The 16,783-nt window shown below is 48.2% G+C and overlaps 1 protein-coding gene across 1 annotated transcript in view; it reads left to right on the top strand.

Annotated features, from left to right (window-relative positions):
• The window catches only part of CCDC149 (coiled-coil domain containing 149), a 58,927-nt gene that overhangs the window by 21,710 nt on the left and 20,434 nt on the right, over nt 1–16,783 (top strand). The window contains exons 4-8 of the mRNA XM_040966079.1: nt 7,452–7,568; nt 8,290–8,462; nt 9,297–9,369; nt 10,603–10,687; nt 13,753–13,897. Of these exons, the coding sequence (XP_040822013.1) occupies nt 7,452–7,568; nt 8,290–8,462; nt 9,297–9,369; nt 10,603–10,687; nt 13,753–13,897 (593 nt within the window). The remainder of the gene's footprint in view (nt 1–7,451; nt 7,569–8,289; nt 8,463–9,296; nt 9,370–10,602; nt 10,688–13,752; nt 13,898–16,783) is intronic.

Raw genomic sequence — 16,783 nt, 5'->3', positions numbered from 1 at the left:
AGTGGAGGTTCTTGGCTCCTGGCTTCAGATCAGCTCAGCTCCTGCCCATGGAGCCATATAGTCTCCCCAGGAGGGAAAAGTAGTACAGCTGAGGAGGCTGACCTCTGGCAGGTGGATCCTCAAATGCACAGCCCCCCTCACCATCCCAGGCTTTGCCCATGTCAGGTGTTATTGATTTGGTGCAGCACTCTTCGAAGCTGCTTTGCATACCATGTGCTCCCCTTGTATCCTAGAATGTGCTAGAAGCAGGAACTCATGTTCCTGTGGGGCCAAGCAGCAGGTGGGCAGGACTCCTCTCTGTTGGTTTTGTTTTTCTTTACTTCTGAAGTTATGACACTTTGATGCAGAAGACTGGCAGTGCCCTGTGGATTCAAAGGCCAGCAAGTCCAGGGGCACAGTGGCGCCTACCAGAATCAAGCCTTCTTGTTTCCTGGGCCCCCTGCTGGCAAATGTGCATTGAGCTGCTGCAATGGTCGACCAGCATGGGGCTTGCACTTGATGATGGTGGTCTCTAAGAACCTCAATTACTCCAGCTGATGGTGGTTATGAAGCTCAGTTCTATATGGTGTTGGCACTAAAAGACAAGAGCACTTTTTTTTTAAAGATTTATTTTCATTTTTATTGGAAAGGCGGATATACAGAGAGGAGAGACAGAGAGGAAGATCTTCCGATCGATGATTCACTCCCCAAGTGAGCGCAACGGCCGATGCTATGCCGGTCCGAAGCCAGGAGCCTCTTCCGGGTCTCCCACGTGGGTGCAGGGTCCCAAAGCCTTGGGCTGTTGACTGCTTTCCCGGGCCACAGGCAGCAAGCTGGAAGGGAAGCGGGGCCGCCGGGTTTAGAACCGGTGCCCATATGGGATCCCGGGCGTGCAAGGCGAGGACCTTAACCACTGCACCATTGTGCCAGGTCCCAAGAGCACTTTCTTGTGAGCTTCCATTGGCATGGGATTCTCTAGTGGATGCAGCAAGCAAACCAGTTATGCCAAAGCTGTGAGCTGACCAAGGCAGATGCTTGAGTGTTGCTGATGAACCAGGTGCATACGGAGATTTAGAAGCGGCAGAGAAAAGGGCAGGCATGGGAGAGGCCCAGAGGAAGTAGGACAGGAGTGGAGTGGGTGCATGCTGTTTAGCAGCCCAGTGGCTCAGCGGAACTCGTTGAGAAGGAATTAGCAGGATGCTGGGGTGTTTCCCCTACTCCTGTGCCCACTATCTGCTGTCTTAACTGTGATCTTCAGTGTGAACTATGGACAATGCTCAGCCGGTGTGACTTTCCTGGGGGAGCTCTTATCAAATGAATCAGATGCTCTCAATCCTCAAAAAGCCTGTATGAGCTGGTGCTGGCTGAGGTGAACCATGTGGCTAAAACAGTACGATTCTGTGTAGTCATCAGATAGGCCATTGCACGATAATTCCACTTCTTATCAGACATCCCTACCCGGGACTTACTTGATCTTGTACCTTCTCCAAACTGCACACAGAAATCTAGAGTCATGACTTGTTAGGAACCACCACAGGGAGCGCTGCGAAAATGGTGGTGCTGGGAGCAATGTGCGCAGAGGTCGCTTGGTGCCTCTGCTCCCCCAAGCTTGCTGTGCCTCAGGGCCCCTGTACCTCCCCTCTTGCATATCTGATCAAGTATCCCAGACTTTCTTCAGGTGTATGAGCTCTGTGCACACTGACAGGGGCTTTCCTAATTCAGGGCTCTGTGATCTTGGCTGAGGTTCTCGACTTCTGTGGGCCTCAGATCCCAGGTGTTGGCTGTGGTAACAGCAGTACTTATCCCAGGGGGGTGTTCACTTCAGCACAGGGTTTCGGAAGACCTGGGGATGGAGCTGTTCTCATTTTAGTAGGGATAGAGGTGCAGGAAGTGAATGGATAGCTTCTGTCTCCCTCCCTCTGAAAAACACAGTTCTTCACATTCATCTAGCTCGGATTCAGCTATGGGGGTCTTGTGGCTATGGGTAGCACTTTTTCTCCTCTGTGGGGTTGTGGAGTGAGGGATGGGACTGAAAGTGGACAGAGTCTTACATTGGCTGAAATACAGAATAGTACATCCTAGGGCGCTGAGTGCTAAGTTCAGACCAAAAGCAGAGACCAGCGATTAGAGAGGGCTGTCTGAGGAGGCTGGGGGTGCCCCTGTGCCAGGGGCTCTGGGAAGCCTTGGACTCGTATGCACAGGGCGCTGCCACATCAAGTGAAGGATATTTAGTGGGAGGTAGTCAGATTGATGGAGGGTAAGGTGCAAAGGCCCTGAGGCATGAGCAGGCTTGGGCTATTAGAGACACATTGGGAAGCCAGTGAGGGCTAAGTATCAGAAGTTGCTGCCAGCCCAAGATGGCTTGTGTAGAAGCAGTCGCTAAATGATAGCTGTTGTCAGCAGCGACGGGGGAGCCAGGCAGCAGAGAATCCTCCACCCACGCTCCTCTGCTGCTTAGCCTTGCCACTCCCAGACTTGCAGCTCAGCTCATCTATGTTGCCTCTGTGTGTCTCAGTTCACCTGAAAAAGGAGACAAGAACAGAGCCTGCAAGGACTGTTGGGCTGACACTGGGTCAGTGTGGGTGAGCATCAGAGAACGATGCCACCATCCTTCTGCCCCATCCACGGTTAGCCAGGTGTGGCCAAGGGTGCCAAGGTGTGTCAGTGCATGGGACAAGTGGGGTTCCTACAGTCCTACTGCTGGCAGCTGAGAGGGCATAGTAGGTGGACAAGGTCATGTCTGTACCATGAGAATGACATGGATGTGAATGATTACAGCTGGGAGGGGGCAGGGAGGGCTTCTCAGAGGAGGTGACATTTGACCTAACACCTGAATGAGCTGAAAGAGGCAGATTCTGCATGAATCTATGAGTGGAGGCAGTGCAAAGGCCCAGAGACAGGCATGAGTGAGCCCCTGGAGGGGAGCCACCATGGTGGCTGGGGCAGGACACAGGAAGATGGTTAGACAGGAAGTGGTAGGAAGCTGCTCCTGCCACACATCTTCAACCTGTCAGAGGCTTTTGGCTTTGACCTGAATGCAGGGAAAAGCTGCTGGAGGTACCCCCTCAGGTGTGTAGGGAGGGCTACAAGCGTGCTTCTGGGAGCTCATGGCCTCTGTGTGAGTGTGGGCCACGCCTTGCAGAGCTTCAGCAGGTGGTGGCTGTAAACAGTGCTTCTGTGCGGTTTCCAGAAACAAATGATCCTGTTTCCAGAACTCGGATACCCACAGTGCAGTGGCCCACCTGGGGCCTTTGGGATCTCTCTCATCCCGTTCTTATCTAGGGTCATTTTTGAAAGGTCAGGGCAAGCCACAGAAGGTGTCAGGAGAGCTAACAGGAAGTTACGGAGTCCTGATGAGGGTGCTGCCTGCTCATTTGCCCAGCCCAGCACAAAGCCAGATGAATGTTTAATAAATGCCGTCTGGGGCTGACCTCTCCCCAGGTGTGGTATTTGCAGCAGAATACAGGACTGGGGTCCTGGAAGGGCTCGTGTCCGCTTCTTGCCAACCATTTTCTCATCCAGCTCTCCCGTGGTCCTGCTAAATAGAGTGCCACTGTGTGAGAATTGCGAGCATACCCATGGTCCCTGTACACAGGCCCGTGAAGAGTGATCAGTGCTTTTTATCTCCACATTCTGGGTCTGGACACCCTATTCAACCCTCCCTGAATGGCAGCGCACAGCCTGCGCAGCCATGCATAACCATCTCAACTACAAGTTGCCCTGCGTCTCCATTTTTATAAAGCTGACCAGTCACATGTAGTCACGTGTCCCACTGGTGGGGCAGCTTTCCGGGGGCACGCAGCTAGAATTAATAGAAGCAGGAGCAAGAGAGCAGGTGCTCTTGCAGCTTGCTGCCTCTCCCTGTCAGGTACATACAGTGGGTGTAGGCACTGAAGGCAAGATGAGGTAGGGAAGGTGGAAGGCTGGGAGAAACAGTGAAGGAAAGAGCAAGTCCTTGCGACATGGGGCTGGGGGTGGGGAGGCAGGCCTCAAGGACAGTCTGCTCAGGGCCTTGGTGAAATGGGAGGGTACCCCATAACCCTTTCACCATGTTGCTTGGCACCACAACTCTCAGCCACATCCCAGCTGCAGCTGCACCTCATCCACCCACACTGTAACTCACTCACAAGCATTTATTTTGCTCTTGATCAGCAAGCGAGTGCACATGCTGCTGGTTGTATGGGCACTGCCCAGGGTGCTGCCCACTCTGCTGGTTGGCACAGGGAAGCTGGGTGTCGCAGGGAATGTGACATCCTGAGCAGTCACCGCAGAGCCAGTTTCCCAGACATCACCTGTTGGCTCTCTGAAGATGAGAGGGTAGGGATGAGGGTTGGTGCTTGGCCCCCATCCCCTAGTTTTCCTGAAGGCTTCTGTATGGGGAGCACACACTCAAAACGAGGAGGTGGTGATGACAGCCATTGTGGAAGTGGCCAGGGCTCATCCTGAACTTTATGTGTCTCAGGGGAAGTGACCAGGGTCATGCGTGCCACCTTCCCTTAGATTGGCTTGGTTCTAAAGTCAGCACATGATGGGCGGGCAAAAACTTGCATCCTACCCCATTCCTCTTAACGACTTCTTCATCTCCAGCTTGTGGATGCATCTCCACACTGCTACATGGGAGTGTTACAAGTTTGTATGACCAATGTGGTACTACATACTTAGCTCATCAATCACTCCCCTGCTGCCTTCCCAGGCAAGCAAGGGTGGGAGGTTGAAGCTGCAGTCAAGGGGTACAAGTTCCACTGTTGAAGTCACTTCCCTCATACCCTCATCTCCGTCTGTCTCTCCCTCCTCTTTTTGGTCCCCATATTCTTATGACAAACCCCTATGTGTTATGTGGTCACTCAATGAGACAGCCCTTGGGCAAAGGACTGTATCATTTACAGAGAAGTTTAGACAAGTCCCTAAGGTTGCATACCTCAGGAATCTGTGAAGCCAGGATGTGGTCTTTGAGCAGCCCTGCTGGTGATCATGCAAGCTGTCACTGGGGAAGGCATGAGGACCTTCATGGATTCTGCTGTGCCTTCAGCAGTGACCTTCTTATGCTGCTTTTGTTGACTACACTTGAGGTTCAGGCACTTTTCATAGTATCTCGGGACAGGTGTTGTGACACACCAGATTAAGCCACTTCTTAGAGTGCCCACATACCATATCAGAGCATTGGGTCAAGACCTAGATGCTCTGCTTCTGACCCGGCTTCCTGCTGATGTCCCTGGGAAGCAGTAATGGATGGCCCAAGTGCTTGGTTGCTTGGGTTCCTACCCCCCGCGTGGGAGACGCAGATGGAGTTCTAGACTGCTGGATTCTGCCTGGTCCAGCCCCAGTTGTTGTGACCATTTGGAGAAGGAAGCAGCATATGGAAGATTGATCTCTTTCCCTCTATGTCTCTCTCTCTCCTTCTACCACACCCCATCTGTCATAGTGTCTTTCAAATAGATAAATAAATCTTTAAATCAAAATAAGTGTTTCTATCAGGCCAGCCCTGAGACTTAACAGCCAATATTGTATGCCCATTAAACACCCAATGATTGCTAACATATTTATTGAAGCTCAACAGGCATTGAGTGTATAAAAGATGACTCTCTTATAAGGCTGTCAGACCTCAACAACCATGTTTAATAATTAATTGACATTAGGCAAACATAATTGTGTGATTCTAAATTAAGTGTTCAGTGAAGCATATTGTGAATGGAGAACCACCATAGTGTTTTATTACTTAAAGCTCAGGCTATCATGCTGACTTTTTACATATCATGGAAATGCCAGGATTTTCTGGGCGCAGCTCCTGTTCCCTGTGGCTCTGGCCCCACACCCTCAAAGCTGAGAGCTATTGCCTCTTGGCTCGTTATTTGTTTTCCTGTCTGAACTTTTGGGGTTCAGCTATCCTGAGCCGAGGATTAGGGAGTGCCTATAAGCTCTGGGTGAAGCCAACACTGAGGCCTCTCCCAGGAAAACACAGGGGGCCAGGCCTTAGTGGGCTCCTGGCCAGCTGTCTGTCACCTGATTAATCACAGGGTTGCTGTTGGAAGCTGCTTTGCTTAGCACTAATGGTTCCTACAGGGAACCTGGAATTTCAGCAGCAGCAGAAGCACTGTGCCACATGTAGGCCTGCACTGGGCTTAGGAACCATTGTAAAGTGGGAAGGTAGGTTAACACAACACAAGAAAACAGACAGAACTACCCTGGAATTCAGCAATCCTTCCATCCTAGATATATTTCCAGGGGCAGGGAATTCATTATGTCAAAGAGATGACTGAGCACCCGTATTGCAGAAGAGGTCACAGTAGCCACGATATGGCATCAGCTTTTCTTGGCTATTGGGTGTCCATTAGTAGATGAATAGATAAAGCAAATGGGGAATATATAAGCAACGGAATGCCATTCAGCCACCATGAGGGAGGAAACTGACATTTTCAGCAACACAATGAATCTTAAAGACATTGAATTCAGCGAAATAAAGCCAGATGCAGAAGGACAAATCCTACGTGCTCTCACTTCTACGTGGAGTCTTGAAAGGCTGGTTTTTTTTATTGAAATAGAGAATAGAGCTGTCTTCTCCCAGGAACTGGCAAGGATAGGAGATGGCAGGGCAGAGTGGGGAGAGGAGTTGGCCGATGGTGCAGAGTTAGAACTGGGAGAAATTAAGGCTTATAAGCTATCAACCCATAGCACAACTGTAGTTAGCAATAATGTCTTGTTTATTTCAAAATATCTAGAAGACAGGTTTTTGAATGCTCTCACTACAAAGAATTGCTGAGTGTTGGAGATGACGGATATGCTGATTACCTGATGGGATCATTCCACAATTGCAATGCACATTGTGCCCATAAATATGTACAACTATTATGTATCAATTCAAGGAAAACAGCAAAATCACCAAAAACAAAACTATGAAGATGTGAAAAACATGGCGCTAACTAGACCGTGAAAAGAACAGTTGTTTACAGTGTGAGAGCTGAGTCAAGAAGACAAAGGTGGCCTTGTTCGACCCCAGCTGGGAACAAACGGGCGTGTCAGGTGCTCACAGTTTTCTGGCTGCCTTGCACATGTCCAACAACGACCACAAATGCACCTGGAGTATTGATTTGGGGTTAAAAATAAATTTTACCAGGTAGGCACATTGGCAAGTATAGAACCTATGAGTAAGGAGAAGCGAGCAGAATGCGATGTCTTGAAGCACAGCTGACTGTATGCTGTGTCCTGTGTGGTCTGCGAGGCCTCTGGGCAGTGGTCCTGCCTGCCTGGGCCACAGGTCACCCATCTCCGTTCTTGGTTGCCTGTAAATATTTGTTGAATTTAATTGAGTAGTTTTCAAATAGACTCCAAAGTACATGTCATTTGAAAACATTCTTGAATCATGATTTCTTTCTAAGTTCATTGCTGTTATTTATTATTTCCATGGATTTAATTAATCCTTGGGCTTTTGTTTAGAGCTCTTCACGCTCTCTCTTTTCTTGTCATGGGAAATACAGCTCCTGAGGATGACAATCGCGAAGCAAAGGCTGGGGGATGAGGAGATCGGCGCCCGTCACTTCGCGGCCCATGAGCGTGAAGACTTGGTCCAGCAGCTGGAGCGGGCGAAGGAACAGGTCACAGGTCACCTCTTTGAAGCCAGGGGATTGTGCTGGCCCAACTGGACATGGAAGAAGCGACTGTGCTCTTGGTTCTCAGAGTTAGGGGTGGGAGTCAGGGTCACAGGCTAAGTCCTGTTCCGGGTCCTCAAGCTGAGCCGAGACAAGTGCCGCTGTTCCGAATACAACAACAACAACAAAAAATTTCCCCCTACCCAGTATAGACAGGGAGGGACCAAAAATGTAACAAACTGGCCTTAATTTGCAAGTTTCCACTAAAATGCTGAGCTGTGCTTCTTCTGCAAAAATCTCAGCGGGTACTGAGTCCTAGTTAGGGAGCAGCTGAGCGGGCCTGGATTTTGTTTTCCTCTTCTGACTAATTGATTTTGAAGAGCAGAACAAGATTTCTAGATCTAGAGCAGGTTGGAAAAAGTCTGCAGGACCCTGGCAGCCTCTTGCCATGTCTGGATTTGCCCTCCTGGGGTGGCTAACTTGGTGGCAGGCTTCAAAGGGTTTCGTTCTAGTTTTCCAGCAGCTACTTATCTCCTGCCTGACATAGTGAGGGTCTGGCAGGAAGGCGTCCCCTGGCCTTTAGCTTATTGTGTCCCTGTATGTGTTGCATGCAAGTGGTACTCACAAGCCCTCCAAAAGTCTGCCATGCAAGCAGGAGGCTCCATCTCTGGCCAGAAAGCCAGTGGGCGAGCTGCTTGGTGAGTAAAGGTATTTGCTTGGGTTTCAGATCGAGACCTTGGAGCATGACCTGCAGGCCTCGGTGGACGAGCTCCAGGATGTCAAAGAGGAGCGCTCTTCCTACCAGGACAAAGTGGAGAGGCTAAACCAGGAGCTCAACCATATCCTGGGCGGCCACGAGAACCGCATCATCGATGTGGATGCCTTGTGCATGGAGAACAGGCAAGTGGTTGGGCCAGGTGTGAGGCTGCGGGAGTCCGTTGCAGCCCTGGTTACAGGGGAGAAAACTGCCTTACAAAGGAAAAGAAAGACACCCTTCTCCCCAGAAATGATAACTACAGCATCAGCTGTCAGAGGTCTTCTGAAAGCTCCTGGGAAATATGTATTATGAAGAAAAAAAAAGTGCATGGATTTTGAAAATGGTTCCTGTAAAACAAATGTGTTTTCTAATTCTGTTTTTTCATGAACTTTCTGAAGTGTCCTTGTATTTGTTGTAAAACTAACAAAACCAGTTCTGCAGACTTATCTCTGCCCTTCCACTTCCCAGCTTTGCATTGAGGAGGCGGGGTGCGGGGGGGTGGGGGGGGGTGGGGAGCAGTCAGCACCGGCTTGTTATTGCTGTCAAGTAGAGGGACAAGTGTTGGAAAACAAAGGGAGAAATTCCCTTAGCTGTTCCTCTTCCCCCAGGCAAATTGCAGTGCAGGGTTGTGTCTGACTTAATGTACGTGTGTGGTGTCGCCTCCTCTCGCCTTAACCTCCCAGTGGAGTCATCTTAATGAGAATTATGTGACAACAATGTTGGTGGCCTCCAGGGGATCTCCATGAGCGCTGTTTTAAATGGGGCATCTGCGACTTGGGCGTGTCTGACCTTGATGACACCCATTAGAGAAGAGCCCAGAAGGATGCAAGTCCTGCTCCTCTTCCTCTCTGTGGGGACAAGACGGTGTTTTTTGAATAAGCCGTGTATAGGAATAGAAAACATGTTCGTTGTTTCCTCTTGTCCTTTAGTGGATGGATTTTACTCCATCCCCAACACTTCCTCATATTCTTTTCCAGGTATCTTCAAGAGAGGTTAAAACAACTGCATGAAGAAGTCAACCTTTTGAAATCCAACATCGCCAAATACAAGGTGGCAACATCACAATGCTGGCAAGGGTGATTCACTATTGCACAGCCAAATGTCATGCCAGAAATGTCCAAGTATTTGCCTATCCTCCCGGAGTCCCCTGAGAGATTTCACTGCCATAACCAGTGAAAAATTAAACCCCAAACAAGAAACCAAACCCAAGCCACTTTCACAAGTAAAGCTCCTTTCAGGGCTGGCACCTGGGCAGAGTACACAGAGACCACCAGAGTCCAACCCGGGGGCTTGACAGCCCGTCTCTGTGCAATCAACTCTCTTCCCATTTCCTCCATCAAACATTCAAGCATCAGATGCTATTTGTCTCATAATCATCTGTTAAAAAAAAAAAAAAAGATTTCCGAGGGATGGAGAAACAAAGATTGGGAAATCATGATCGCAGGGATAATGTTCACGTCACACTGAAAGGACAAAGTGTTTAAATTCTCCCCACTGTTATTTCGTCTAATTGCAGCATCATTAGTTTGATAATATCTATTTCTGCAGATGTTAGTTGTAAGTGTTATAATTAGAAAAAAATCTCCTGGGTTTCTCTGCTTTGAAAATAGATTTCTCTTCCTGAGGGTGAGGTTTCACAGCCGTCTGCATGCCTGGGAGAGAGCCTGCTCATTTTCCTGCTTGTTGCTGGTTAGTTTTGTCCTCAGAGTTCTCCAGGCTGTTCCGTTTTGTGGGGACCCACCCTTTTCACCCATCTGTTTATACTCATGCAGCCATGGATACGGCTTTTAATACATAATTCTTAAAAAATGTGTGGTTGCAATATTTATTCAGTTTCACATGCCAAGTGCTTGTCAGTTTTAGTGTAAAAGCGTGCTGGAGGGTTGACATGCAGGTGGCGCACCTGCACTGCCTCACTCTGGTGTCCGTGGCAGACGTCAGTAACTGATCATGGCTCTCTCTCCAGGCCATCCTCAGAACGTGGCACATACCCCACCCCCATAGGATAGGAAAGCAGCCTGTTTTCCATCTCACGTCTGTCCCGGTGGGATTTCTGTAACTCGTGACTTCACACATAAGTCTTCATTCTTGCCTTGGGTTTGACTCAATTGAACAACCTGCATGGAGCACCTTTTGAGTTCGCTGTGGATCCCTAGCAGCCATCGCTCTTGGGCAGGGATTCAGGGTGTGGTGTTAAGAAGGGTTCCTGCGTGCTGCATCCAGGTGTTCTCCATCACTGACTTTTCTTATGGAAGTTTTTGTTCTCTCCCAATGCTGCTTTAGAATGCTCTTGAGAGGCGGAAGAATTCAAAGAGCCAGGGCAAATCAAGCAGCAGCGCCTTGACTGGGGTCCTTTCGGCAAAACAAGGTGGGATTTTCTTTCTGCTCTGGGAAGGACCTCTCATGAGCCAAGAATATCAGGGCTACAGGCTCAGTGGGGTGGGAGGCAAGGCCCTGGGGAACAGGAGCACCCCAACTACAGGAGAGCTTGTCAGGACACGGAATGGTGGGCTCCATCCCAGAGATGCTGACTCGAACAGCCTCAGGTGGGACCTGAGAGAAGTCCACTGGTGCTGGCTCGGAGCCTCCTAGGAAATACTTGCTGGGAAATTTTCCTTTCAGGAGAGCTTTCTTCCCCTTAACCACCTGTTTAGCATCTCCAAGGATGCTTTCACTTTCCTTGAATATCTCCTTTTCCAGGCCTTTGCCATCAGGAAAGACCCAAGTCATTTAATCATAGCAGTGCCTTTTCAGGGAATTTTTTTTACTGATTGTAAGCTTGTTCCTCCTCCTTGTCAATTTCGATGAAAAATAATGACCTTCCAAGAAACAGTCCTGGGGAATAAATAGCAGAAAACTTGCTGCTGACACTCAATATTTGGAAATCTAGTTCTAAACCAAATTTCTCAGCCAGCCATGCTCTCCACTGGCCCGCTTAAAAAAAAAAAAAAAAGACTTTATTTCTTTTTATTGGAAAGGCAGGTTTACAAAGAGAAGAAGAGTAGAAATAAAGATCTTTCATCCACTGGTTCACTCCCTCAGTGGCCAAAATAGCCAGAGCCAAACCAATCCAAAGACAGGAGCCAGGAGCTTCTTCCAGGTCTCCCTGCCAGTGCAGGGTCCCAAGGCTTTGTGCCATCCTCCAAAGCTTTTCCAGGCCATAAGTGGGGAGAGGAACTGGCTCCAGTATCGGATCCTGGTGCATGCCAGGTGAGGATTTAGCCACTGAGCCATTGTGCCGGGCCCCACTGGCTCACTTTCGGCTAGGACCTGTGATATGGCTGTCTTAACCTGAGTGAGAAAGGCAGACCATAAAGTGCTGAGTCTCCAGGCTGTCCAACAATCACGGCTCTTTTCCTAGCAGCTTCTCTTTCACACTCAACTAGAACAACCTAGACTTGTGCTTTAAAAAAAAAAGCTCTTTTAAAATGTCTAGTAGCATCTCTGTGTTTAGCCCTGGGGACCACATTTGCATACCCACAGGACACTGGCCGAAGTGAGAGGGCCAGCTGTACTCAGACCTGGGGATAGGAACAGTAAGTCTGACAAGACCTTTCTGGAACACTGGCTATGGAAAGCATGGCATATGATTTAGGGGCATCAAGAAATGAAATCCACATGTGAACATCACCTTATATTGTCAAACCTTAAAACAGCTGCCTTTGAATCAGCATGAGATAAGTACAGACACATGTAAACGCCTGCAACAAGGAAGTTCATACACCAGACATAAATAATAATGGAAACAACATACATATTCAGCAATAAATAATTACATGTCTGTACATGGACCACCAGAGCAGCCACAACATTCTTATGTTTTAAGTCATACTAACGACAAAGAATTTTGCCAAGTAAGAAAGGCAGGGCTTTTTCCCATTCTCGAAGACAAACTGTGACATGAATTTGTATGTCTACCATTGGATTTCAAAAAGGTACAGTGACAGATTTTTACTGTCTTTATTTTTTTCTGCCTGATCCGAATACAAATGGTGGTTGTCTTTTGTGTGATTGCTCAGCTTATCTACCCTCTTTAAAAACATGTGTTACCTTTGTAATAAAAGTGGATTGAGGAATATGCTTTCAAAATCCAAAGCAGACTTGAGGAACAGGCACTGTAGGCAGAAAGGAAACATAAGCAGGAATATGACAATGCCCCTCGGGTCGTAAGGAAGGCAGTAGGAAAAGAATTAAGAGTGCCCGTGTGGACCAGGCCTGTGCTGTGCATGGGTCTGGCTTCTGAGAGCTACCAAAGCCCAGACATAAATGGTGGAGCAGGGTCTGAGCAAGAGGGCTTATGGAAAAGTCAGAGATTTGAGCGGATGCTAACATTATCCATCACTGGTGTCTTACTGCCAGAGGAGCCAGTTAAATCTCACACTAACAAAAGTGTGATATTAGGATCCTATTGCATGCTATGTAAATCCTACCATACTTGAAATACTCGTTTTTATGTAAGTAGATTGTAGCAAAATCAGAAAAAAAAACTATTTAGAAACTTATAAAATTGAACAAAAAGCAGAACTTGCTGTCAGAGTGCTCCCCGGATGAAGGGACATTGGGACACAGAGGCTCATTCAGGGCAGGGCACGCACGAGACAGGGATCACTTTGCATGGGTCTGGGTCCTACACTGTATTAAATTGTATGTGTTATTTGACTTCATTTTGAACTTGGCCATGAACATGATTTGGTAGTTTGTAGGGTAACAAGTATTCAAGAATAACTAACATTTGTATAATATACCCTTCCCAATGTTTAGATGTTTGCAGTCTGCTGGGTTATTTTTTTTTTTTTTTTGGTGCATGTTTATATAATGTATGCTATTGTTTGCCTAAGTTTTTTCTTCTAATCTGTTTTAAAGTGGCGTGTTTGACTTGGCTTTTCTTGTGTTGTAGCACCTATGGAAGCACTGATTACTAAGGCCGTTTATATTCTCTTCTATAATACATTCAAATAAATACATAGCTATAAAAGAGCAGCAACTGTTTTGCATTTTCAGTGATTTCTGAAATTATCTTGCTTCCTTCCAGGGTGTCACAGGGTGCTCAACAATGTGAGTCATTGTCATTTACATGGCCATGTGGCCGTCAGTGCTTTGCTTGCTGTCCATGAACTAGAAGTAACAGTGCTTCCTAGGGCTGCTCCCATCATGAGATAAGCAGTATGAAAAGTTTTAAACTATCCAACAAGTCCAAATATGAGTGTCCTTTTCAAAATGATGTCCAAAAGTGCACAAGGACTTTGTTTAGCCTTCACATTGAATTTTGTTCTGTTTTACCCGTGACGTGGAATCCACTGTATCGTGGACTCTGATACAGTCTACAAGCACTTAGAAACTGAAGATCTGTCGATATCCAGAACAACCGATGCAGGTTTGCGCACTGTTATTGCTGAATCAAGAACTGAGTTGTCCATTTTATGCTCTCCCTAGTTCAGGACTTACTGTCCGAGGATCACGGATGCAGTCTCCCGGCTACTCCACAGTCCATCTCTGACCTCAAGTCTCTGGCCACAGCCCTGCTAGAGACAATCCACGAGAAGAACATGGTCATTCAGCATCAGAGGCAGACCAACAAGTGGGTGGCTGCGCCTTGCCATTGGGGTGGGAAGAGAAGAGGGAGACAGTCCCCTGATCTGGGGAGGGCTTCAGGCTTTGTGGGAACAAGGGCAGACTCTCGGATCCAGAAGGAAAGGACAGGTGTGAAGTGAGAGCTGTGCGTCTCACACTGCTTGATGCAGCCTCTTTCCTGCCAGCTGCAGTCAAGCCAGGACATCCCACCCAGAGACACCTGCAGACTGCCTCCCATGAGCCTGTGTGTTTTGTGGACTGTTTCTCTAGGATAACTGCCTGGGTGCCTTAGCCTACTGCTCCCTTAGCTCCCCTTGGAGGGCTAAGTGCTGCCTCAGTGCCAGGTGCTGTGTGCCCTGCACCCTGGCTCGAGGGGGTCTGATGGTGGGAACCACCCCAGCATTGACTTCCATGGGCAGCTGGGCCTGTCAGTGATCCTGACATCACTCAATGAATCAGCAATAAGCAGTCAGTGAAAAAGGAACAGTTCTTAAAACACGGTATCTTACAGGAGCTCTTACGTCAGCTCTGTTGTGTGAAATCTAATGGGTTCAGCAAAGATAAAGTAGCCATTAGAGATGAAAAAAAATTGAATTGAAAGTGTTCAGAGAATGATGAACAAACAATAAAGACACCAATATTGCATGCGGGGCTTGTTTCACCTGGCGAGACCGCACAGCTGTGCTAGTTCGGTCCCTCTTCCTCCTGTGATGAAGGCACTGTCAGCCATCAGGGATGCCCTACCCTGCTAAGCACCCAGCCCCCCGGCCGCTTCTGCTAAATACCTCCCAGAAGTCTGCCTTCAAATTCTGTGAAACTTGTGTATTTGGGAATTAAGTCTGTCACATGTGAGTTTCTTGATGGACACATTTTGAGGGCCAGCCTTATAGTTGTCTGATATTCTATTGTGAAGTTCTCGTTGATTTTCTTGCAACGGGGGTCCCATGCCTTCGTTTTGGGTGAGTGCCTACAAATTATGTAACTGGTCCTACTTTTAAAAAACTGCTCTGGAAAGCAAAATGAAAGTGTAGAAGAATGGAACAGCGGCCAAGAAGCTGAACTTAAAGCACAAAGAGGAGGAATCAGCGAATGGGGAGCTGGCAGAAGGGGCAGATGAGAGAGAGGCAGCTGGAGAGTGACTGAAAGTATTATGGAAACAAAACAGGAAGAAGAGAAGATGAATGAAGGGAGCATTGTCCAAAAGATGTATGTGGAAGCAAACAGGGGGCCGGCAAAGGAGGCTAAGCAATTCCCAAAGAATGACAGGGGGTGGGGTATTAACAGCAGTTTGCAATGTTCTTGGAAAATGCAGCAGCCAGATGTCAGGATGTGGCTGCTTCCAGTGCTGTCAGGATGCAGGAGAGGCAGTTGGTAGCTATGGGTGTCTGTGCCAGTAGCCCAGGTCTGTGTGATTCCAGCAGAGCCCCCAGTGGCATAGGGTATATGCCTTGTCCATCCCAGCTCCCTCTACAGCTGCCCTTCAGGGCTCCTGGGTTCTTTTTTCTAAAGATGGAGCTGTACTCATACGCAGCAGGTGACCTCAGCTCCTCACTTGCTGAGAAGGCCACAGCCCTGAAGCCTGGTGTCTTCCCCACCTCCTGTCCCCAGGAAAAATGCCAGTCAGCCATCTTCGCATTCCCACTGTCCTTCCTCCTACGTTGCTTCACCCATCTGAGACTCCTCTCCCCGTCTCTCTAACTTCCTCCCTTCCTCTCACTCCTGTTTCTCACCACTGAATCCCCAAAGCCTTCCCCACCCCCATCCTTTCTTTTCCTCTCTTCACAGACACCTGTCACCAGGTCACCTGTGGTAGAATGACACAGGAGCAGATCAGGGACATATGCAGGAGGGAAGGTCAGGCTCCTGGATTTTAGTAACCACAGGTGGGTCCACGCACAGCAGATAGATAACCTTAGCTTTCACACCCGCCTGGACCTCTTCAGGCCTTTGTGGCTGCAGTCTTTCTTTGAGCCACTTGCCAGTGTCTTCAGGCTCTACCTTCAAGTCTCTTTGTTCTGTAGTTCCTCTTTTGGTTTCAAGATGGGAACTTGAACTTTCTGAGTGACCTCATTTCCTTTCCCTGTCCCCCCCATCTCCCACCAAGGCCGGCATGGCCTCTTTTCTCTGTCTTTATTCTCAAGCTTCATTCCTTCTCTGCCTCTCATCCCTTGCACACTCTTCTCCAGTCTCTTGATGAGCTTCATCTCCATCTGTCAGGTTGAGTTTCTCCCAATATTCTTGTGGTTCCTCAAGTTCAACAAGTCCACAGCCTGGACCATCACTCATTCCTTAATTTTTAAAATGTTCATGCCCATTGACCCACGTGTTCTGCTTTTAGGAATTTATCCTCAAGAAAAAAAATCCAACTGATGCCCTAAGATGTATATACAGGGTCATCCGCTATGTTCTTTTATGTATGAGGGATTCATTTGTAAGAGTGAAGAAAACAGGAACCATGTAATTATCTTTTAATGGGAGAATGGTTAGAATGGTGGTAAATCTGTCTAATGGACTCTCATGCCATCATTCCAAGTATGCAGCATTTTTACTGGACTCTGCTCACTATCCTAACACCGGGGTTCCACTAACCACGCCACTACTGGGGCTAATCAGCCCCAGGGCCAGAGGCACTGTCCCTAATCACAGACACAGCTTTCTCCCAGTGCCTAGGGTGGTGCCAGCCCACAGTGGGCACTAATGAGAGTTCAGAGATGCTTCATTTATTTTTTTTAATACTTATTTTGTTCTTATTAGAATGACAGAGTTAACAGAGAGAAGGACAGACAGAGAGATCTTCTATCCCCTGGTTCACTCCCCAAATGGCTACAGTGCTGAAACTGAGCCAATTGGAAGTGAGAAGCCAGGAGCTTCTTTCCTGGTTCCCTACATCTAT

Source organism: Ochotona curzoniae, unplaced genomic scaffold, assembly GCF_017591425.1.
Source record: "Ochotona curzoniae isolate NIBS_2020 unplaced genomic scaffold, NIBS_Ocur_1.0 scaffold_4505, whole genome shotgun sequence".
NCBI classification, from domain to species: Eukaryota; Metazoa; Chordata; class Mammalia; order Lagomorpha; family Ochotonidae; genus Ochotona; species Ochotona curzoniae.
This window is presented reverse-complemented; position numbering and strand designations above follow the sequence as displayed.